The sequence below is a fragment of the Pteronotus mesoamericanus genome, unplaced genomic scaffold (genome assembly GCF_021234165.1).
Source record: "Pteronotus mesoamericanus isolate MK-2021 breed Mesoamerican mustached bat unplaced genomic scaffold, CSHL_Meso_final contig_164, whole genome shotgun sequence".
NCBI classification, from domain to species: domain Eukaryota; kingdom Metazoa; phylum Chordata; class Mammalia; order Chiroptera; family Mormoopidae; genus Pteronotus; species Pteronotus mesoamericanus.
In genome coordinates this window covers 24,076,882-24,099,135 of record NW_026555065.1, presented here as the reverse complement: position 1 = coordinate 24,099,135, position 22,254 = coordinate 24,076,882, and the positions used below count along the sequence as shown (strand labels likewise).

General features: G+C 42.5%; 1 protein-coding gene across 2 annotated transcripts; it reads left to right on the top strand.

The window, feature by feature from the left end:
• The first annotated feature begins 6,264 nt into the window (after positions 1-6,264).
• KNSTRN (kinetochore localized astrin (SPAG5) binding protein) lies at positions 6,265-21,390 on the top strand. 2 transcript variants are annotated; one of them, XM_054565588.1, is made up of 9 exons: positions 6,265-6,670; positions 6,855-6,949; positions 14,209-14,341; positions 15,121-15,168; positions 16,058-16,163; positions 16,415-16,508; positions 17,499-17,554; positions 18,325-18,399; positions 19,065-21,390. In XM_054565588.1, the coding sequence occupies exons 1-9, from the start codon at positions 6,462-6,464 to the stop codon at positions 19,194-19,196; spliced, it is 948 nt and encodes a 315-aa protein (XP_054421563.1). In that variant the 5' UTR covers positions 6,265-6,461; the 3' UTR covers positions 19,197-21,390. The 2 variants fall into 2 exon arrangements, with proteins under 2 accessions (XP_054421563.1, XP_054421562.1); XM_054565587.1 differs by having other exon boundaries at positions 19,062-21,390.
• Positions 21,391-22,254: the final 864 nt, after the last annotated feature.

Below are 22,254 nucleotides of genomic sequence, written 5' to 3'. Positions count from 1 at the left end.
TGCACCAAGGACTGTGTCCCTCTGTTATCACACAGCCAGGCTGGGAGAGCCCTGGGCTCCCCTGGGACAATCACCATCCTAGGGGAGGATGGGTGAGCCCTTCCTCCTAAGCATGAGCAGACGTCTGGCCTTGACTCAAAAGAGAGTCCAACATCTTAGTTGCTTCTCAGCAACTCACCAAGTCTCTTTGGCCCCATGTTGTGGGAGGACAGCAAGGACCTGGACCAAAAGAACCTGCTCCCCTACACCCTTTTTTGTATCTGACAAAGGAAAACATTGGCGCTTCAAATACTTTGCCTGAACACAACCACCGAAATGTTCTAGCATGGGGTGGCGGGTCACTGGGGGTGCGGGCACACCCAAGGCCCCCTCAGGGATTCTGGGCCTCATTCTTGCAGGCCATGGCCACAAAACCCTATAGGAAGGCAGGTGAGCCAGAGCAGTTGAGGTGCTGACTGGATTTGTTCTTTCTGCCTCCAGGCCCAAAGGACTGGAAAAATCCAGTGGCCATCAAAACACTTCACCTTGCAACAAGGATGGCCCAAACCAACAGCAGGCACCCCTCTTCAGTGGGTAATTCAGCCCACCTCTCTAGCCCCAGTGTTGGAAAGCAGGACTTAGCATTTTCAGTTTCCTTTGACTTTAGCAGGTCTATTCACTTTATGATTGTTATGGGTGGTTATGGTGAGAGTGTGGCCCCGGACCCAGGTGGGGAGAGGCTTGCAAGCATGCTGTGAGGCGGGGGAAGACCGGCCAAAGCGTTCATGTTTGCTCGGGAAAATTCAAGAAATGGTTTCTTAACGCTGAGACACTTTAAAATAGAACTATGTTAACACTCATTTGGGAATTGAGAGTCCTTCTCCTATTTGTGCCACAGATGCTTGAGCTCACATTCAGGGTATGTGTGCCATATTTTAAAAATGTAACTTGGTATAGCCTGTGACAATGGGAAAGCCCATCCTTCCATGGCTGTGGCGCTTTGATGACAGTGGTAGGCACAGACTGATGTGACTGGAAGAATGTTAGATTATTCTGGCACACGGCATATCCCATACCATAATATTTAGTCAATATCCCAGCCTGAGCCTGAGTCTGAAAGAGACATCTCATAAGAGGTTTATAAGCCAAACTTCCTCAGCTCCCTCCAACTCATTTCATTTTTTCCCCCAGTATACAGCAGGACAGGGAGGCAGGTGAGGGGTATCAGGAAAGAGGATAATGCGTTGACTGATTTACAACCTTCGCCCATTATCCAGAGAGTTTCTGATCTTTTCTTCCATGGTGGCCTTATCTCAGCCTTTGATAACACACGTGGGCATTGACAAGCTCTCTGGCACCCCAGGCCATGCATCAAGATCCTCTTTGCTTGGGAACAGGAAAAACAGACATTCCTCACCCTTTCTACCCTCTCCCTTGTCCACAGGGGTGACTGTAACTCAAGGTCTGGAGGTGTTTATGCTTAAGAGAAGAAATTGTAATGCAGTTCACTGGGAAGATGAGAAACAAAAGAAAGCTATTATGTTCTATGTAAATGGCTGGCAGTCCAAAGCCACCTTGTACTAAAGAGCCTGGGAACGACCTTGATAAACTTAAAATTATTATCAGGCCTCTTTGTGATTATTCACGGAAACCCTCAATAGAGAGGAAAGATAAGGGTCTTACCAAATGCACAAACATCGAATAAGAACTTTAGTATTGCTAAAGAAAATCACACAGTGGGGCAGATTGATGTAGGTCTGAATTCATGACCACCAACCTCCAACTGGACCTTCAGCCCTGCCTAGCTAGTTTCCATTCTAATTACTAGTTTCCATTCTTTGTAAGGACCATTTCATATTTTTTCTACCTTCCTCAAGTATCTGATACCCACCTCCACCTTCTGCAACCCCCCTGTCAGTAGACAACTCATTCTTTGTAAAGAAAACTGGAAATTTACTCACCTTCAAGGCTTCAGGTCTCCAACTTACCTACCGCTGCTCCTGCCTACTTCTCTCCCCATCCCTTCCATTACAACAAAGGAAGCAGTAACGGTACCATCTATGACTTCACACACTGCACCCAGGGCCTTCAAATGAGGGCTTGCGTTTCCACAGGGACCTGAAGACTTTCTAAAAGGTATGTGGACACAGACAGTTTTAACGGAATCGACTTTCAGAGCTTCGTCCTTCACATGTTTCCTTTCTTTGTATTGATCAGCCTGAGAAGGAGCCTTAGGTCAGTCAGTTCTCTATCTCCACTTTCCCAGTTGACCACTTCCTTCATTTTGAACCCTACTCTGGCAACTCACTCTGCAGTACAAAAAGAAAAAGGAAAAGGAAAAAAAAAAAAGGGCTACTTGAGAATGCTGTGCTTGAGCAAGTCCTTGGGAAAGCAAAGTCTAGAGAACTTCTATAAGAATTTTCAAAAGGGGCATCCTTATAGCTCGGTTCTGTGCCTTCCTCATTTAATTCGAATTATTTGAATTGAAAAAAAATTAAAAACAAAAAAATTTAAATAAAAAACTCAGGCTTTTTCTAATAGAAAGTCAATCTGATTTGGCTGATGGGCTTGACATAGAGGCCTGGCTTTGCCAATAAGATACATGGTAGATATCTTTCAAAAGTGGATTCATTTAAATCTAATGCTTCATGGTTTGAACAAAACATATTTAAAGTACATATACAACCTCCCCTTCTAGCCAAGATGAAGTAGCAGGGACCAGATTTACTCTCTTTCCTGAAACAACAACCAAACAGAAAGAAAAAACATGAAACAGTTTGATGACATTGGGTATCAGACAACAAAGGACAGTGACCCGGATGCCCAAGAAACAAAGGAGGTGGGCCCTGCCGCTGCTCAGCTGACTGCCTGAGGGCGATTCCAGGGTACAGTGCAGGGGGGAGAGCCCAGGCAAGGCCATGCAGACTTCCTGAGCTGAGGAGATGGCTCAGGGTTTGGGGCAGCCAAGGGAGCTGGAGCGCTCAGGACAGGATACTAGAAAGGAGAAAGGTGCACAGAGAGAGAGTTCTGGAGATCTGAAAAGGAACCCTCGACGATTCTGCAGAGCACTGCTCGTCATATAAATGTGAGGGAACCACTTGAGACCAAGGAAAGAACCACCCAAAATGATTAGAGGGAACAGTGGCCACTAGTCACACACGGCTGGAACATTGCCTATTCCCATTAGCTACATGGGAAAACCTCATAACTTAAGGAGCATTGGTTAGAATTTTCAAAATATGCGTGACTCAGTAGTGGAGACTCGTTAGTCCTGGTCTAAACATTGATTGTTCCCACCTAACGAATCTTTAAAGCAAAACCTGAAGGGACCATATTGTTTCTAAGTAATGTAACTGCAGCCCAGAACAATCTTTCAGAATATTTACAGGAATACAAAAATAACCAGAACCCAAAAACATAAAATTCACTATGTCCAGAGTCTAGTAAAAAATTACCAGGTATGCAAAAAGGCAGAAAAATATGACGTATATTGAGGAGGAAAATCAATTGACATCAACCTAGAGCTGTCACTTACATGAGAATGACCTGACAAGGACATCAAAACAATTGTAACTGTTTTCTAAATGTTACCATAGCTAAGCAGAAACTTGGAAGATATTTTTAAAATACCAGAATTGAACTTGGAAAGATACAAACTAAAATGCCGGAGATGAAAAACTACTGGATGGAACTTACCAGTATTTTAAATTATGAAAAAAATTAGTCATCAACTAAAAATGGATGAGAAGGCACATAATTTTTTGTTTCATTATTTTGTGGGGTTCCATGAACAGAAGAATTTGAAAATGCTGCTCTAGATCCCATCTTCCTTCCCTCTTTCTCTGTGACTTTGCTTCTTTGATCATCCCCTCCCCCTTCTGAAGCATCTTTTTCTTCCTCTCAGGTGGCTCATTCCCAGCAGCACATGTATTGACTAGTATCTGTATCTTCAAGATGTGCCCCGCTAACCCACCTTCAGTTACTGCCCAAACGCTCTACTCCATTAACAAACTCTAAATCCATACCTGCCATCTCTCTCTTCCTCCTCTCTCATGTATTCTTCGACCTGTTCCAACGTGGCTTCCACTCAAACCTCTCCATTAGAATTTCTCTTCCTATACTCATCAATGACTTCTTTGTTGCTAAATTAAAAGGATTCTTTCTATTTCTGATCTCACTTACCCTTTCAGTTATTTTCAATATTTTACCACTCCCTCCCTCAGCAGTTTACCACGTGTTCCTTCTTAGCTTCTAGGATACCACCCTTTTTTTTTTTTCTTTTCACTTCTCTGGCACCTCTTTATCCTGTTTCTTGCCTGGCATCTTCTTATTGCAACTCCTAAACACTTCTGTCCCTGTCCTTGGCCCAAAGGCTCTTTGTACACTTCTTTCCTTGGTGATCTCCTCCAATATCTGGTTTTAAATGCATCTATATACATGTAATTCCTAAAAGTGTATCTCCAACCTACATTCTCCTCTGGGCTCAAAGCCTGTATTTCCAACTGCCTACTTGTTACTTTAAACACTTGAATGTCTCAGAGGCATTTCAAGTTTACCAAATTCAAAACTAAGCATTCACCTGCCCCCCCCCCAAAAAAAAACAAAATAGTGACTCTATCAACATAATTATTCAAGCCAGGGAATCATCCTTAAACTAGGAAAATTATCCCCACAGGCTCCGCTGCCTGCCACCACAAAGCCAAACTCATGAGACAGGTGCTGGTGCAAAGGAAAGTGGTTGATTTTGAATGACGGCAACCTAAGGAGGTGGCAGGCCCCGTGCCTCAAAAGCCATCTCAACATCTCTGGTCAAGCCAGTGATTCTTATAGTGAGTTGGTGGGAATTCAGGAGGGGGAGAATTCCTAAGGCTGGAATTCAGACATGCAGTTTCTCTTGAGAAAGGGAATTGGGAGCGAGTGGAGGGGGGAATGAAGCGGAGGCATGCAGTTCTTGCTTGGGCTCATTCTTCTCTTTCTGATGTTATCTTGTGATATAGTTAAGCTCAATGCCTGTGGTCCACTGCTTCATTGTCAGTGTCAGCGCCCCTCTTTCCAGGAACAGGTTATTTGACTGTAACAAGAACTTGGCAAATGGGAGTGAAAACACAGAGCTGATTAAAAGCACAGGGTTAATTGTACACTTTGATTTGTTACAGAATGCATAACTTTGATCACTAAACTAGTCATATTAAGTCACAGTTACAGTCCTTCAGATCTATCTCTCCCTTATTCCCACCCCCCTACCCCACTTCCAATCTAGCACTAAGTTCTGAGATTCAGACTCCAAAAATTGTCTTACATATATTTGATTGTCTCGTCATTTCCACACATACCACAACCATCTTGGCTAAACCACCATCTTCTCTCACTTGTATGATTAAAGTAGCCTCCCAATTGTCTTCCTAGCTCCACTCTTGCTCCCTTCAATCTATTCTCTGAGGTAGCCAGAATGAGCTTTTAAAAATATAACTTCAAGAATACTCTCCTTCTCTAATACTTCAGTGACTTCCCATTACTCTTAAGATAAAGTTTAACTTCTTTTCCTTTGGCCTACAAAGGCTGCCATTCTTCCAGTTTTAACTGTATCACTCTCCTCCCATCTTTCAGTCCCAACTAGGAGAAGAGCCCATTGCTGTGTCTGGACTTTGCATTTCTACCTCCTCCTCATTGTTCATCTGATTAACTCCCACTTATCCTTATCACCCTTGCATCCTGGGATGTGTTCCCTGACTGCCCAGTTTAAACTTGCTTGCCCTGCTTTTCTCCCTCATAGCACATTGTATTTTTCCTTCATAGTTTCACTACAGTTGGTAAATATATATTTACTTGGCATTTGTCCAGCTTAATTGAGATACAATTAGCAAGTTCATATGATTATTTGTTTACTGTTTCCTAGATTGTAAACTCCAGGAGAGCAGAACCAAGGTCAGTCTTGATATTTGCTGCCCTACCCCTCTGTCCCCGCACCAGTCCACTTAGAATAGCGACTTGGCACATAGCAGAGCTCAACATTTGTTGAGTGAAATGAATGATGCAATAAGTGCTTGAGAACTCTGCCCTGTTCATTACGAGTAGCTTTGAATCTCTGCTTAACTGCTATTAGATAATCTGGATAACTGATATTAGAGTTAGAATTAGGGTAGGTGCTTCAGGTTTTTCAGCCCACAGAACCTCTTGAAACCTCATCTGCTACTCCCCACCCTGTAACGTGCAAATTTTACACCCAGTGAAATACCTTTTGCGCCCGGCTGTCAGACATCATGCAATATCCCCGACAATCACGGACCAAACAAAGAGGACTGTGACATGGACCCTAAACGCGGCTACGTTTTGCGTCCCAAGCTGGAATGTGCCGTCGGTAGTTCATAGCTCCATTCAGGTCCGCAACCTGCACCACTTCCCTCCCCAACAAAGACCCGTGGGGTCCAAAACCCACTGCAGGGAAGCTCAGCTCCGGCTAGGGCTCCAACCTTCCGTACATCATGGCAGCCCCCGAAGGCTTCGCTCCAGACATTGTCTTCCGTACAACATGGCCACCCACAGGACGCGCGCCGCAGCCCCTCCCACCCGGCCACCGGAAGTTTCCGTTTGAAATCCTGGCTGCCGCTGAGCCTGGCAGTGAGGCGGTTGCCGCGGAGCGCTTTTTGAATCAGAACGACGAGGGTTACGGGCCGGAGCAGCAGGCACCTGGGTTCGGCTCTCCCGGGGCACGGGACTGGGCTGATGGGAGCGGAAGGGTTGGGCTGGGAATGGATGAGTTTTCTCCTACTCCTTCCTTGAGCCGGGGCAGACTGTGTCGCGCTCTCCGGGGGCCCTCCATCTGTTTGGGGGGCCCCCGATCCACCACGAGGTAACTTTCACCTTCCACATTCCAGGGCCCAGCCTTGCCACCTCGTTACGATGACCAGCGTGGTTAAGACAATGTACACACTGCAGCCTCCCTCAGTGCCGAGCGGCGGCCCGCCCGCAGGTCGGTGTGCACGCTGCCCCCTAAGAGAGTTCGGAGGAGCAAATCTAGGCCCGGAGTAGGGAGCGCGGGCGGGGCGGGTGGTGAGGTGCGGGGATGGGGGCGGTGGGGAGGGCATTCTGTCTGCGCTACCTGCTGATTCCTCTAGAACCCGACTGTCTAGTTTAAGATAGGAGTTAGGGACTGAGGGCCGTGCGGTAGAATTTTAGTCCTGTCCTGGACCCCTGCTTCCCCAAACCTAACCGTGCTGCGTTACCAATTAGATTTAAGCTGTTGATTGTTCTACAGTCTTATTCCCATTAATTTAGAAATCCCTTTGTAAATAAACAATTACCGATTTTATTTCCAGACCTGCGCTACCTGGAGGGACTGGGTCTGTTGTCATGGGGAGAGAGGAGAGCCATTTGAGAAGCTAGATACTTAGGGGGAAGCACTAAGGTTCCCCACCATGTCTGGTTCACATTGGTATCTCCACAGTATCTCTCATATGGTACATTTCTTAGTAAACATTTGGTGAGTGAAGTGAGAGAAAGGTGTCAGGTTTAGCTAGAGCATTGGAGAAATTTGGGAGAAAAGACATGACAATTTTTTTATTGTTTTGCCATCTTTATGTTACATGTCTTATGGTTTTAAGTCACTACCCAGGGTCTGCAGGTGTCCAGCTGCCTAATCTAGAAATTGTAGCACAGAATAAGCTTCAAACATCAGAACCTGTTGTGGGAGATTTTGAAGCAGCTGTTTAAGATCCCTTCCCAGTCACGCCATCAGCTTGCCGATGAGCAGTAGCAGGATTGATCCACGAAGTAACTAAGCTTTTCTCCAAAGGTTTAAAGGGTTGCCCTCCTTGCCTTATGTTGTCTCAGAACACCTAAATGGGAATCCTGGCATCAGCAGGGCCTAGGCGTGGTTAGGGGAACCAGAGCCACCCCCGTTTACACTGCTCTTCCCTTAAAGTGCAATGCCCCTCTGTCACACCGGGGAGTGACTGGCTCTACCCAGCAAAGTTGAAAGTTTTTCATCTCTTTGCTTTATATCCCAGTCCCAGCTTTATGATCATATGTAACTTCAGTAATTTAACATTTTTAGGCAGTCTTCCAGGTTTTTTCTTTTGATTTTGGGCATGGGTTGGTTGTTTTTAAGTTTCAGGTTTTTTGCTTGTTTTTATTACAGTCACTGGGGTAACATTGGTTAATAACATCTAGATTTCAACTTTAAAATACAGGGTCTGGCAGAAGTAATGCCTGCTTGAGTGTGGTTAGCAGGGTAATATTGGTGTAATAATTTATAGTTTTAATTTGAACATTTTATCCAAAGTGTCATATGGTGTGCTTGAGTGTGAATGTTATGTTACAGAATTACATGCTTATGATTTTGTAATAAAAAGTTTTGTAATAAAAAGGGGCATTATTTGTGCCAAACCCTGTATAACATCTGTATACTTTATTGTGTGTTCAGCACCTGAAGTCTAGTCTTCAGCTACCACATATTTGACCCCCTTCCACTCTGGTAACTGCCATTCTGTTGCCTGTATTGATGAGTTTGTTTTTTGTTTCTTTTGTTTATATAGTTTTTTGCTTTTCGTTTTATATACCACATATGCATGAAATGGTATGGTTGCCCTTATCTGTTTCACTTATTTCATTGCATAATACTCTCAAGATTCATCCATGTTGTCATAGATGGCAATAGTTCATCTTTTTAATGGCCGAATAGTATTCAGTCGTATATATGTACCACATCTTGTTTTTCCAGTCATCATTCAAAGGGCACGTAGATTGTTTCCATGTCCTGACTATTGTCAGTAGTGCTGCAGTAAACAAAGTGGTACGTGTATCTTTACAAATAAGTGTTTTCACTTTTTTTGGAAAAGATTTTTAAAGTTTATTTTTAGATAAGGGAAGGGAGGAAGAAAAAGAAGGAGAGAAACATCAATGTGTGGTTGCCTCTGGCTCATGCTCCCAACTAGGGACCTGGCCTGCAACCCAGGCATGTGCCCTGACTGGGAATCGAAACAAGCAGCCCTTTGGTTTGCAAGCCAGCGCTCACTCCACTGAGCCACACCAGCCAGGGCTGTTTCCACATTTTTAAGGTAGACACCCAGAAGATGGACTGCTGGGTCATATGGTAGCTCTATTAATTTTTTGAGGAACCTCAGTCCTTTTTTCCTTAGTGGCTACATCAATTTCCATTCCCAACAGCAGTGTCCGTGTTCTCCACATCCTCTCTAACACTTGCTACTTGTCTTCTTGATTACATCCATTCTAATGGGTTTGAGGTGGTATCTCATTGAGGTTTTGATTTGCATTTTCCTTATAGCTAGTGATGTTGAGCATCTTTTCACGTAGCTGTTGGCCATATGTATCTTCCTGGTAAAAATGTTTATTCAAGTTTTCTGCCCATTTTTAATAGGGTTTTTTAATTGTTGAGTTGTATGAGTTCTTTATATGTTTTGGATGTTAACCCCTTATGATAAGCAGCATTTGCAAATATCTTCTTGCCTTTTTGTTTGGTTAATGGTTTCTTTTGCTCTGCAGAAGCTTTTTAGTTTGATATAGTCCCATTCTTACATGTGGCTTTCCAGTTTCCCAACACCATTTATTGAAGAGACTTTCCTTTCTCCATTGTATGTCTTTGGCTCCTTTGTTGAAAATTGGTTGCCCATATATATGTGAGTTTATTTCTGAGCTCTTAATTCTGTTCCATTGGTCTGTCTGTTTGTATTTCTGCCAATACCCTGATGTTTTAATTATTGAAGGTGTATAGTTTAGTTTAAAGTCAGAGAGTTTGATACCTCCAGCTTAGTTAACCTTTTTTCTCAGGAGTGCTTTGGCGATTCTGGATCTTTCATGACTCCATACAGATTTGAGATTTTTTGTTATATTTCTGTGAAAAAGACTATTAGGATTTTATAGGGGTTGCATTAAATCTGTATATTGGTTTAGGTAATATGGCCATTTTAACAATGTTAATTCTTCCAATCCATAAACATGGAATATCTATCCATTTCTTTATGTCTTCTTCAGTTTCTTTCAACAGTGTCTTGTAATTTTCAGTGTACAGATCATTCACTACCTTTGTTAACTTTATTTGTAGGTATTTTATTCTTTTTGATGCTATTGTAAATGGGATTTTTTAAAATATATATATATATAGTTGTTAGTATATAGGAATGCAACAGGTTTTTATATGTTCATTTTATATCCTGCAAGTTTCCTGTATTTTTTCTATTGCTTCTAATATTTTTAGGATTTCCTACATAGAGAATCATGTCATCTGCAAATAGTGAGTTTTACTTCTCCATTCCCAGTTTGGATGTCTTTTCCTTCCCTCCTTCTTTTCTTCCTTTCCTTCCTTTCCTTCCTTTCCTTCCTTTCCTTCCTTTCCTTCCTTTCCTTCCTCCCTTCCCTCCCTCCCTCCCTCCCTCCCCTAATTGCTCTGCTCTGACCAGGACTTCCAGAACTATACTGAATAGCAGTGATGAGAGTGGGCATCCTTGTCTTGTTCCTGAGCTTGGAGGAAGTTTTCAGTTTCTCACCATTGAGTATGATGTTACCTATGGGTTTGTCATATATGCCCTTTACCATGTTGAGCTCCTTTCCTTCTATACCAATTTTATGGAGTATTTTATTATAAATGGATGTTGTAGCTTATCAGATGCTTCTTCTGTATCTATTGTTATAACCACATTGATTGATTTGTGGATGTGGAACCATCCTTGCATCCCTGGAATGAACCCCACTTGATCGTGATGTATGATTCTATTTATGTATTGCTGTATTTGATTTGCTAGTATTTTGTTTAGGATTGACTTTGCCTATCTATCAGTGATATTGGCCTGTAATTTTCTTTTTATTTTTTTAAAGATTTTATTTATTTATTTTTAGAGAGAGGGGAGGGAAGGAGAAAGAAAGGGAGAGAAATGTCCTTGTGTGAAAGAAACATTGACTGGTTGCTTCTTACATGCCCCAAACTGGGGGCCTGGCCAGCAATCCAGGCATGTGCCCTGACTGGGAATAGAGCCGGCAACCTTTTGCTTTGTAAGCTGATGTTCAGTCCAGTGAACCACAGCAGCCAGGGTTTATGTTCTTTCTAATGGAGACAGATAGTTTTTATATAGTTCTTTCTTTTTTTAACCTCTTAGTTCATTCTGTTCTTCCTCCTGGGTCATTTCTAGGTTTCTATCTCAAGCTTGTTAATTCCCTCTTCCATCTTGTCTGCTCTATTTCCAGTGCTTTCTAGAGCATTCCTCATCTCATTGAGTTCTAGCTCCAGAATTTCTGTTTGGTTCTTTATTATAGTTTAAATTTCTTCGGTAAAATACTTTTGTTAATTAATTTTATTTTTGAACTCAGTGTACTACCTTTCTGAGTTCTCTTGTATCTTACTGAATTTTTTCATAACTGCAACCTTAAATTTTCTGTCATTTAAGTCATGCTCTTCCATGACTTTGACTTTGGTTTCTGGAGACTTTTCATTTCTTTCTGTGCTCCCATATTATTTGGGTTGTTCATGGTATTTAATGAATTGTTTCTCTGCCTGCACATGTGAGGGTAGTGAACTCTTTTCTTGTTTTATATGCTGTTTTGCTCTCAATAATTCAGTGATTTGATAGGTAGGGAACTTTATTTTGATGGTATTATAGTTTAAGTTTTTGTTGCCTCTTACCGCACTATTTGCACCTCTGGGATCATGGTGGAGCAGTGTCACTTCAGTTAAGAAAAATGGCAAGTACCCCCTGGGATGCGGGGTGTCCCCCTGTGACTCGATGGCCTCCGTTACAGGGCACCACCGCTGCAGTGGGGAAGTGTGATGGGTAGTGGAGTACTGGTTTTGCCTGCTACCTCCTTTTTTCTAATGGTCGCTGGCCCTGCTGTACTTTTGGAGGCCTCTCTACCGGTTCTTCCTGGCTCTGTCAGGATGGGTGGAGCAAGAAAGGCAAGTTCAAGACCTTTTGGCTCTGCCCCTCCCTGTTGTTGTCACCGCTGCACTGTTTAAGGTTCCCAGCCGCCTCTGTCTGAGTCTACCACAGTGGGGAAGGGGAAGAGAGATGGCCTTTCTCAGGGGAATACCACTTCCGCCCCTCTTACAGCCCTAGTGTGAGGGCTGCAGCTCAGCTTCTCCACTGCTGCCACCCTCACTGGAGCCATGGTGGGCCACCATCCTGTATCCCCCGCCCCCGTCCTGCCTTCCCTACTCGTTCCAGTACACCCACTTTCAGGTGTCCCAGGGTGTGGATCTTTGCGGCATTTTGAGCAGAGGATCCTTTGTTGAGGTATAGTTGCCCAACTTGTAAATTTAAGGGAAGAGCCCTGGCTGCTGTGGCTCAGTGGATTGAGTGCTGGCCTGTGAACCAAAGGGTTGACGGTTCAATTCCTAGTCGGGGCACAGGCCTGGGTTGCAGGCCAGGTCCCCAGTAGGGGGCGTGCAAGAGGCAACCACACATTGGTGTTTCCTATTTCTCCATCTCGTCCCCTCTCTAAAAATAAATAAATCTTTTTTAAAAAAATGTTAAGGAAAGAAACAAAGGAGCCTTCTTACCCTGCCATGATGCTGACGTCACTCCAAATTTTATGTAACTCCAGGTTTCAGTTTTTTGAGTAGGTAACGTACGTACGTGTAAAAACGATTCAGAGTTAGGAAATGATATGTAGTGAAAAACCAGTTGCCTCTCCTTATTTGAACACCAGCCATACAATTTCCCTCCTAACATACCTGATTTTAAGAAGATAATCTTGGTTAAGGCCTGCTAAATTTTTCCTACAATACAATCCTTAGGCTCTAGCAAATATGGATTATTGGAACTAATTACAGTCAGTGAAGAGTGTTAATTTTGACCAATTTACTATTAACACCTTTTTCCATAGGGTACATTTGTTATGTGTAACTTATAAATACTTAAGAGAGAAGAAAAATATATTCCCCTAAGGTTACCTTTTACTTTAGACAGAGACCTCAGAAAGAAACCTTTAACCTTTGTTTTATGAGTAAGAGTATGGAAAATAGGGTGTAAGTGCCCAGTGAATATACCTGTAAATGAAATAATTTGTTAACCTGAGAAATGATATTTATTCCAAACTGTTTTATAGTTAGACTCATCAAAATAAAGTCTTTTTCAAACACTGCTGATTTTAAATTAAGGAATAATTGACTGCAGCGGTATAGTTTCAAGTGTACAATATAATGATTGGATATGTGTGTATATTGCAAAATGTTCATGACAGTAAGTCAACATCCTGATTTCTTTGTCCATTAGGAAATACAAAATTTCCTAATCCCTGTGATCCAGTGCTTTGTACCTCATTTCTTCAACCTGATTTCATTCTTACGGCACTTTATTTAGGTTAAGATTAAATGAGCCATTTTACAATGAACAAAGTAAACTAGTGTAAACTAGAAAACCCAGTGTGTGTGTTGTGGGGAGGATGGGGTGTGCTTAACTCCAGCACACATGACTGCTTTTGGTTATGAAACATCAATGGTAAGAACTTAGTGTCTAGTGAAGGGAAGCATATGGGTCAGGGGGAAAATGCTCCCTGGGGAAGCTGAGTGTCATGGCAGGGCTGTTTCTCTGGCTGGCAGTTGCCCAGCAAGAAGATCAGAAGAGAATGTAAATAGGGAACCTCTAAACTTAATGATGTATAAACAAATTGAAAGGGCTGGCAGTAAAGGTATCAGCATGGAGGAGGGAAAGAAGACTAGGGATTGTTTAGAGGTGGTCTGTGAAACCTCTGTTCGGATGCCGCCAGGTACTCTCCTAAGCACTGGGACACAAAGACATATTTTAGAGTAGTTAGGGAGACAGTATGGTCAAACCAATTAAAGCAATAGTTGAAAGAGAAACTCGAAGCAGCTTGAGTGTAGCCCTGGGAGAGCGTGCAGAGTGCTTAGAAGCTTAATAAGATGGTTCAGTTCCTCTGGCGTGTGATGAAGCATTCGGCTGCATTTTGCCCTGCTGACTGCCACACTGCCTCTTCTGTAGCCCTTTGCTTGTGTCAACCTTCACTTTATATCCTGTGGCCATTCCGTTTGATGTGTCATCAAGCTTTTGGCTACCCTTATACACTGCATTGTCACATTTAAAGAATTTTGGTTTCAATCCCCAATTAGTCTAGAATTCTCATTTTCCTGAATTAATCTTCACATATTGAGATTGGCCAGAACGAGATACAGGTTTCTGACAACTTAGAATAGAACTCTGTTACAGAGTGGCAGCTGTTGGGTCATGATACTTGAAGTTTTACCCTCCTCTTTTCCTTTGGCAGACACACAAATTCGAGCCACTTCTAAGAGCTTATTACCTGTTAAGTCTAAAGAAGTCGATGTTCCCAGACTTCTTCATCCAGGTGTTTCAGAGAACGATGTTATGAAAATCATCAAACCAAGACGAGAGAATGGGTGGGTCATATCATTGGTATCCAGTTAGAACATCTTGCTAGAACCTGCTCAGTACCAAGAATCAGAAAATCAGGGTTTTCATGAGCACAAGGCACCTGAACAATTGGCCTGCAGTCAGTGGCCCAGCGCAGTGCAGCATTGCCGAACTCTTTGCCAGGAGCCAGAACCGAAGGAGTCTCTTCGGTCCTAAAGAGACACAGCAACAGTTATGATAAGAGGTGTTTTTTCCTTTCTCACCACTTGCCCTGAGTGTACAAATGTCATTACTGTGGTCACACACCAGCCCTAAATGGTAGCCATGGTGGGTGGACGCTAATTGTTAGCCTATTTTGCTGGTCTGCACACGGTTCAGCCCAAGGTGCGTGTGTGCCTCCATCCAGTGCTCAGTCCCCATGTAAGCGAGGTTGACATAAGATAGCCACTCCATTTTGAGCAGGAGGGGAGTTCATTCTGTATTAATAAGACTTTTTCAATAATTGGGCTGAAACAACAGTGCGTGGGCCCTCGGAGCTTATCAGTCTTGTACTAATTGCATTATATAAAATCTCTGGTTCTTTCCTCAGAAGACCAGGCTCTTTGTTCTGCTTTGTTCACAACACATATAACAACATATTATGATTTTCTTATTGTTCCCTTTGCTGCTGATTTTAAATTAAGGAATAATTGACTGCAGCGGTATAGTTTCAAGTGTACAATATAATGATTGGATATGTGTGTATATTGCAAAATGTTCACGACAGTAAGTCAACATCCTGATTTCTTTGTCTTTGCTTCTCTAGGCAGGTGAAAGCTGCAGACACTGCCATCAAAAGGAACGTCAAAAAGAGGTGAACATCAGGTTGTATGAAGGTTGGGTACCATTTTAGTGGCTCTCAGTCCTGGTTGTACAGGATTTGTTGGGACTTGTTTAATGAGTTACAGTTCAAATTTTGCAGCCCCCAAAATCTGGATGGGATTTTCAGGGGCGAGGCACAGCCAGGTTTGAGAAGTTTTCTCAGGGCAAAGTGCTGCTATCTTTAGGACCAATCACGAGCTTCTGTGGCTCCATGCCAGGGCCACTGCCGACTGGAAATCAAACCGAGCTATGACCTATCAACAGGAGTGTAAAGCCTTCGGGATCGGAGGGGCAGCATGTAGTTAGTGATTTCAAGATGGTGTTTCCGGTGGTGCTGCTGCTGCTGGGGCTGGTGAAGGCTAAATCCAGGAGAGGGATTTATCTTTCTCTCTTTGAGACTAGCTTGGACATTTTGCAGTCCTGAAGACAGAAATAACACAAGCTGAAAATCCTGTAGAAATAAGCTCTGATTCCAAATCTGGTCATGTCTTAAAAGTTCTGAAAATAAAATACTATCAAGAACTCTGAGAAATTTGAAAAGAACATTTAATGGTGATAATGGCTACTGTTTAAGTGTTTGCTATGTGCCAGTAGCTGTGCTGAGGATGGTACATGTATTCTCTCTCTTATCTTTCACAACAGTAATAATATGAGATGCAGGTATTATCTTAAGTCTAGAAATGAGGAAACAGAGCCTCAGAGAGGTTATGCAACTCAGTGAAGGTCCTACAGCACTGGGAATGAAGCCAGAGTGAGACTACAGAGTCCATACACACTCTTACCCCCTCCACCACTTCATATATTCAGTGCGTACAATTACCAATTAAGCTACAAACCATCCACCACTTCATATATTCAATAAGTACAATTACCAATTACAGCTACAAACCATTGAGTAAGCAGAAATCAGAGGAAGAGCTCAAGGATAAGAACCAGCTCTTAGAGGTCGTCAACAAGCAGTTGCACCAGAAGTTGACTGAAACTCAGGTAAGAGGCCACCAGACCTCTGCCATCAGCTGCATTGGGCGGTGCAGATGGAATCCCGAGGGACAGCCCCTCTGGTGGGAGCAAGGCCGTAATGCCTGCGTACCCAAGGATACCTGCGGTACGGTACCTTGCCTGAGTACCCAGGTAAGATGCCAGGCTTGCGCTGTGGCTGTCTGAGAGCATGGGCAGTAAAGGCCACTCCTGAGGTACGGAGTGGGACAGGCCTGAGCTGTCTGCATGCATCCCAATAGGGAGAACTAAAGGACCTGACCCAAAAGGTGGAGCTGCTGGAGAAGTTTCAGGACAACTGTTTGGCAATATTGGAGAGCAAGGGCCTCAATCCAGGTAAGAAACAGCACACGGCGGCCTTCAAAGGAATCAGTGCCCTCCCCTGGAATGATTCTGGACTGTGGGTTCAGAGTGCAGCATGGCAGGCAGCTGGCCTAGTCAGTGTAGGGGGTTGAAGCTCCTCTTTGTTCCCTTGTGATGCTGACAGGGCCTGAGCAACAGGTGGGTGTGGAGAAAGGATTATCGTCTCTTTCTTATTTGAACACTTTATGGAATTCATTTGGCCCTCAAAGATATGACCTTGCAAGTTAGACCAGAAATACTTCTTTTTTTAAGAAAGAGCACATGTGAGTAACTCTTCCGGGTGGGAAAAGAAAGAGATGATGCTGTAATATCTGGCTAATCCGCAGAATCACAGTGATTAAAATGTGATTCTTGCTTTGACCTTGTCCCTAGAGAACAGAGTCTGGAATGAAGAGAGCACAGGAGGAATTGCCCAAGAACTGCCAGAGGGCCTGGCACTGAGCCGTGGACCCTGAGCATGCCTGGGGAAGGGCCCCGCGCTTCTCTGAATTAAGAAATGCTGACTTTGCTACTGGCTAACCCGTGCATTTTTAGGATATATTCTTTATAGTCACCATTTGTGGTTTTACATTATTTTAATTTACTATGTGTATGCACTACTTTTGCCAAAAATAATATTTAAGGCCTGAAAAGCTTTAAAAAATAGCTATGTGTTTTATTAACAAAAAATCCAACCTATGCATTTCCTTTTGACCAATTTTTTTGCTGAGGAGAAAGCAGGATTAATTTTTGGCCATATCCAAACACAGAAAGGAAGGAGGTAAAATGTGTCCATGAAGGCAGGTATGGGCAGCACTGCTGAGGCGAAAACTAGGGGGAGTCAGGGAGCGGCTGCTTAGACAAGTTTCCCTCATGGAAACTCTTGTGCTTGTCTGGGAGATGGAATTTATTTCATTTTATTTTACTTTGTCTAAGGTACAGTTCCCTAAGCAAGGCTGACTTTGTTGACTCCATTACTTGTAGGCAGTGAAACTCTGACATCACAGCAAGAATCCAACACGGATCACGTGGACTCTGTGGTGAGGGCATGGGTGTGAGTGGGCGAAGGCCGAGTGACTGTGGGGCCCTGCAGCTCTAAGGTCTCTGCCATACGATCAGTAAACCCCGAGGAGCAGCCTTTGGTTACCCAGGATAGAGGAAGCAGAGAGTAGTGGATGTGCACTTATAGTAGCATATTTATTAGACAGGTGACTTTGTTCTTACAAAATGAGTAAGTCTGAGTTGAAAGTGTACTACTTTAAAGCATAATAGGATCGACCTGTATAGCGAGCTTTCTGGTTTCTCTATTGTACACTATAACAAATTTCTCTCCTTACTCCTTTGCTGAGAACTTTGTAATACAAAGGTTCAGCCTGAATTAAATTTGGCTTCTCTTGGTTTCTTCCCTGAAGAGTAGGAAGGTAATTGTTTGGGATTAAAGTCTTCTGAGCTTCTATGATCTCTTCCCCAAGAAGATCAGTTGTCATCTTAGAATCATGGAATATGAGGTATGGAAACCATCCTCAGCTCTCCCAAGCTAATAGTCACCCCTTCAGTGGCTACTATGTTTTGTTTATTGCTTGTGTAGCAGATCTTGTAGAAGCGAGGTAATCTGTTGTCCCTCTAGGGGATGGAGTTCTGTCAGGGTGCCCAAGAGAGAACCTGGTTTGTGTGTGGGTGCTCAGCAAATAATTGAACGATATTAGTAACCATCTACTTCAATGCTCCTTTCATACAAAGAGATGAACTTACATGAAGAAAATGTTCACATTTCAATAAAGATTTGTTACTATATTGTGTTTCCTCTCAGTTGCTGTTAGAAACTTTGCAAGATGAACTAAAGCTTTTTAATGAAACAGCCAAAAAGCAAATGGAAGACTTACAGGTAAGAGGCCAACGTCACCTGGAGGTAGAATTACCATTGCCTGCCACCATGGGTAGATCTTTGGAAGGCTCTTTCTTATTTATCTATTTCTTTATTTTTAATAAATTATTTTGTAATCTAGATTTACAGAATAGTTTCAAAGAGAATACAGAGAATTCAGTTCCTGTACTATTAGCATCTTATATTATCGTGAGCCATTTGTCAAAACTAGGAAACACTAACATTGATGTATTATTATTAACTAAATTCCAAGACTTCATTTGATTTCACCATTTTTTTCCAACTAATTTTCTTTTTCTGTTCTGAAGACCCTTTAGAATTGTTCAGATCTGCAGGGCATAAGACAATGTGCAACATGCAAGGTTGCTCAGAGTTGAGACTTGTGTGAAATCCATGCTGTAGAAACTTGACACCTTAAGGAAACCCAGCTTCGTGGGACTGCTTTGGGTTGCTTGGATGAATCATGGGATATGACACTGAATCCTAGAGGATTTTATTGCTCCACTTTAGATAGAGGAGTCTATAGCAAAATGGGGCAGTTCCTAAAACCAGCACAGATAAACAAACCTAATGTCAGTATTCCTCTGGTCTTCAATGGAATGGAAGCATAATGTTTCAAAGTTTTGTGTTTGTTGTTTTCTCTTTTTGAATATCTTTCCAAGCAGGCCTTAAAAGTAAAGTTGAAGATGAAAGAAGAAGAGAGGACCCGGTTCCTAGAACAGCAGACCTTATGTAACAGTCAAGTAAATGATTTTACAACAGCTCTCGAGGAAATGGAGCAGCTATTAGAAATGTGATAAAAAGCAAATGACCATATGGCTGTCTCTTGGGGATTAACGCTAAGAGGAATCCACTGAGGACATCTACTTCTTGGCCATGATCTTCTAGGACTCACCATCCCCAGAATGAAAATAGTTTCTGCAGTAGGCTTAAGGACAGTTTGTGTTGGAATAGCAGTTTCTCTTTTAAGTAAGTGTTCTAACCTTCAGATTGGTCAGCTCTCTGAAGCTATCATGTACATAATTAAGATCTACAAGAGGGCTGCCTGGACACTTGGATCAACTGAGGCAACAAAGCAACAGACGCTCTGTTAGAATTGGGAGACTAAACCAGCCACAGCCAGAGAATCCAAAAGGTCACATTCAGATGTACGGGAAGAAACCCTTAGTTGTACACTGGAGCACAGGTGCTCCACAGGAAGTATCACTGATGAGCCATGCGTTCTCCTTCTAATTTGGAACATATTCTGTCCCATCCTGGTTGGGCTCTATACCTCACTGTAAATTTATGAACTTAAAGTTACTTGAAATAGCTTAGTAAATGGGTTGAAGGTTAATAGCAATAACACCTACCTGAAACAATACACGTTGGAGCTTTTAATCTAAGTTACTTCTGGTTTTTTATATATATAAAAAGAAATATCTAATTAAAAGAGATATTTCTTTCTATATATAGATATTTCTCTATTCAGATTGCAATATGGAGAAGTAAAAAAAAAAAAAAAAGTAAAAAAATGACCTTTTAACCTAAATGTGTTCACTGACTACTACTAAACTAATCTAGGAGTTCACAGTTCCACCTCAATTTAACCCAGAATATTTCTCTTCCATCCATTAATTGCTCCATGCCCACCCCACCCCGTCTTCCAGGAACATGAGCCGGCTTTCTGAGGGTGCCCCCTATTTGTAGCAGTGGGCACCACACTCCATCGGCCAGGTTTGCGTCACCAGCTGTCTCCCTGCACTCCTAAGCGCGGTTATGTACCTGCTGTCTGCTTTGCACAGCCAATCCTGACTTGGTTCATGGATCCTTAAACAACTGAAGTCCATGGCAGTCTGCCCCAACCTGGTTTACCAAAGACACAGCCATATTTCATTTCTTCGTCAAACTACGCAGTCTTTGGCTATCTCCCCTTTTTTCTGCGCCTACTAATTTTTTCGCCAAACCCACCCACCATGCAGGATTACTGAGGTGGCCCAGAGCCACCCATTCAGGCCAGCTAATGCCCCCACCCTAACTTAAAGGGCTAAAAATCTTTGCCTTCACACGCAAACATTCGTGCAGTTGGTTATGTCCCAAATATTTTGAGGGGGAAATCCAGTTAAATAATTCACACAAATGAAAAGGGCTAAACATTTTCTTCTACCCATTTTTAGGATGTTTATAGTTTAAAACATTATTTACCCAAATGAATTTGTAATTGCTCATTCAGGTCAAAATAAAGTTTTACTTCCTTCTTGGAAGGAGAGGGTGGGAAATTCAGTTGTGGGATTCTCACCTCCTTGTCATGCCACCCTCGTTAACTCCTGAGAAAGGAATTACCTCAATGTCTGTGGTTACTCATCTTCCCCAATGTAGAGACCCTGCTCCTTTGTGTCCTGGTCTCACCAAGGGGCTCCCACTTCATAGCTCTCCTTTGCACCGCCAGCCAGATTTGTGCGCTCTTATTTCTTCTGACCAGTGCTGCTGCTCCTGCCTTTTGTACATGTGTTAATATTCTGGATGCTTAACCTGACCTGGAGCCTGAACAAATTCATGCATAAACTTAGTAAATAGTGATCTGCACCTTCCCACTTTACTAGATGCCATAGGAAACTTTAATGTAGCATTACATTCTTCATTTCAAAGATGTGTTCAGTCTATTAGGTGAAACAAAAAATGTGCAGGTCATAAACAAGTTAAATAACAAAAGGCACTACTTTACTAACTGAGTTGTGTGGTACCGTTGTATAGTATAGCAGTTAACTGTGAGCTAGGCTTATGGAGGAGGTAGACTGGAAATTGAAGGCAAAGTAACATTTGAAGAGGCTATAGCTAGAAAGTTGAGGACCTTCCAAGTTAGTGAACACATGGAGATTTGAGGGGAGTGCGGTGCTCAAGGCATGGAAGCTCCATGTCCTTGACGTTGATACCTTTCCCTACACTTTTCTTCCATCTGGCTGTTCCTGAGTTGTATGCTTTTATAATAAACCAGTAATCTAGTAAATAAAATGTTTTGCTGAGTCTTTGAGCCACTCTAGCAAATTAATCAAACCCAAGGAAGGGATCATTGTAAACTCCTGGGAGAAAATAAGATCATGAAAGATTAGAAAAAGGGGAGCGGGAAGATGAGTCTTGGGACACTGAGTAAGAACACGGCTTGTTCAGAGGGTTCAAGATGAAAAGGGATTATGTCTGACGCCTAATTGAACACTTGTAATAGAATAATCCAAATGTGATGTTATGTTCCTCCTTATGTGTCACATTCCCATGTAAACCTCATCACAGTCATACAACGTAAAGCGCTATTACCCCTTTCTTTTTACAGGTAGGGAAATGGGCTTAGAGAAGTTAGGTTGAATTGCCCCAGGTCAAACAACGAGAAGTATTGGAGAAAATCTCAAGCCAGGGAACAATAGGGGTGGGAGATAATGGTGTTACCAGAAGTTTTGAAGAACCTTTAATGCCATGCTAAGAAGTGTGGGTTTTATCATTTAGGCCATAGGTTTCCAAACTTTCTCAGTTCGTATGTCCCTATTGTCTCAGTAATATTTATCATCAACTGTGCAATTTGTTAGCACTTATTAAGTGCAAAAAAAAAAAAATTCCAGAGCAGAACGATTCGCCAGTACCATCAAGTTTCACATCTACCCTTTGTCACAGAGCAAGAATATACTTCAGATCAACTCAAGAAAATAACTTCACAGAAACATGTTCACAGAAGAAATAACCATATCCATTTATCATACATTCCAGTGCCTTATGGTCCCCTTTGTGATTGCCTAACTCTTAACCCAGTTTCTTTTTATAGTCTGAAAACAAGGAGTCAAGTGAGATACCCCTTCAGAGCATTGCTGAAAATATATTAAACATAGA

What these genes read in the sequence shown, in the direction of transcription:
- KNSTRN (XM_054565587.1), top strand. Translation starts at nt 6,462, where the DNA reads ATGGCAGCCCCCGAAGGCTTCGCTCCAGACATTGTCTTCCGTACAACA. An exon ending in AAACCAAGACGAGAGAATGG is followed by an intron (nt 14,342 to 15,120) that starts GTGGGTCATATC and finishes TTGCTTCTCTAG; the next exon opens with GCAGGTGAAAGCTGCAGACA. An exon ending in AGAAGTTGACTGAAACTCAG is followed by an intron (nt 16,164 to 16,414) that starts GTAAGAGGCCAC and finishes GCATCCCAATAG; the next exon opens with GGAGAACTAAAGGACCTGAC.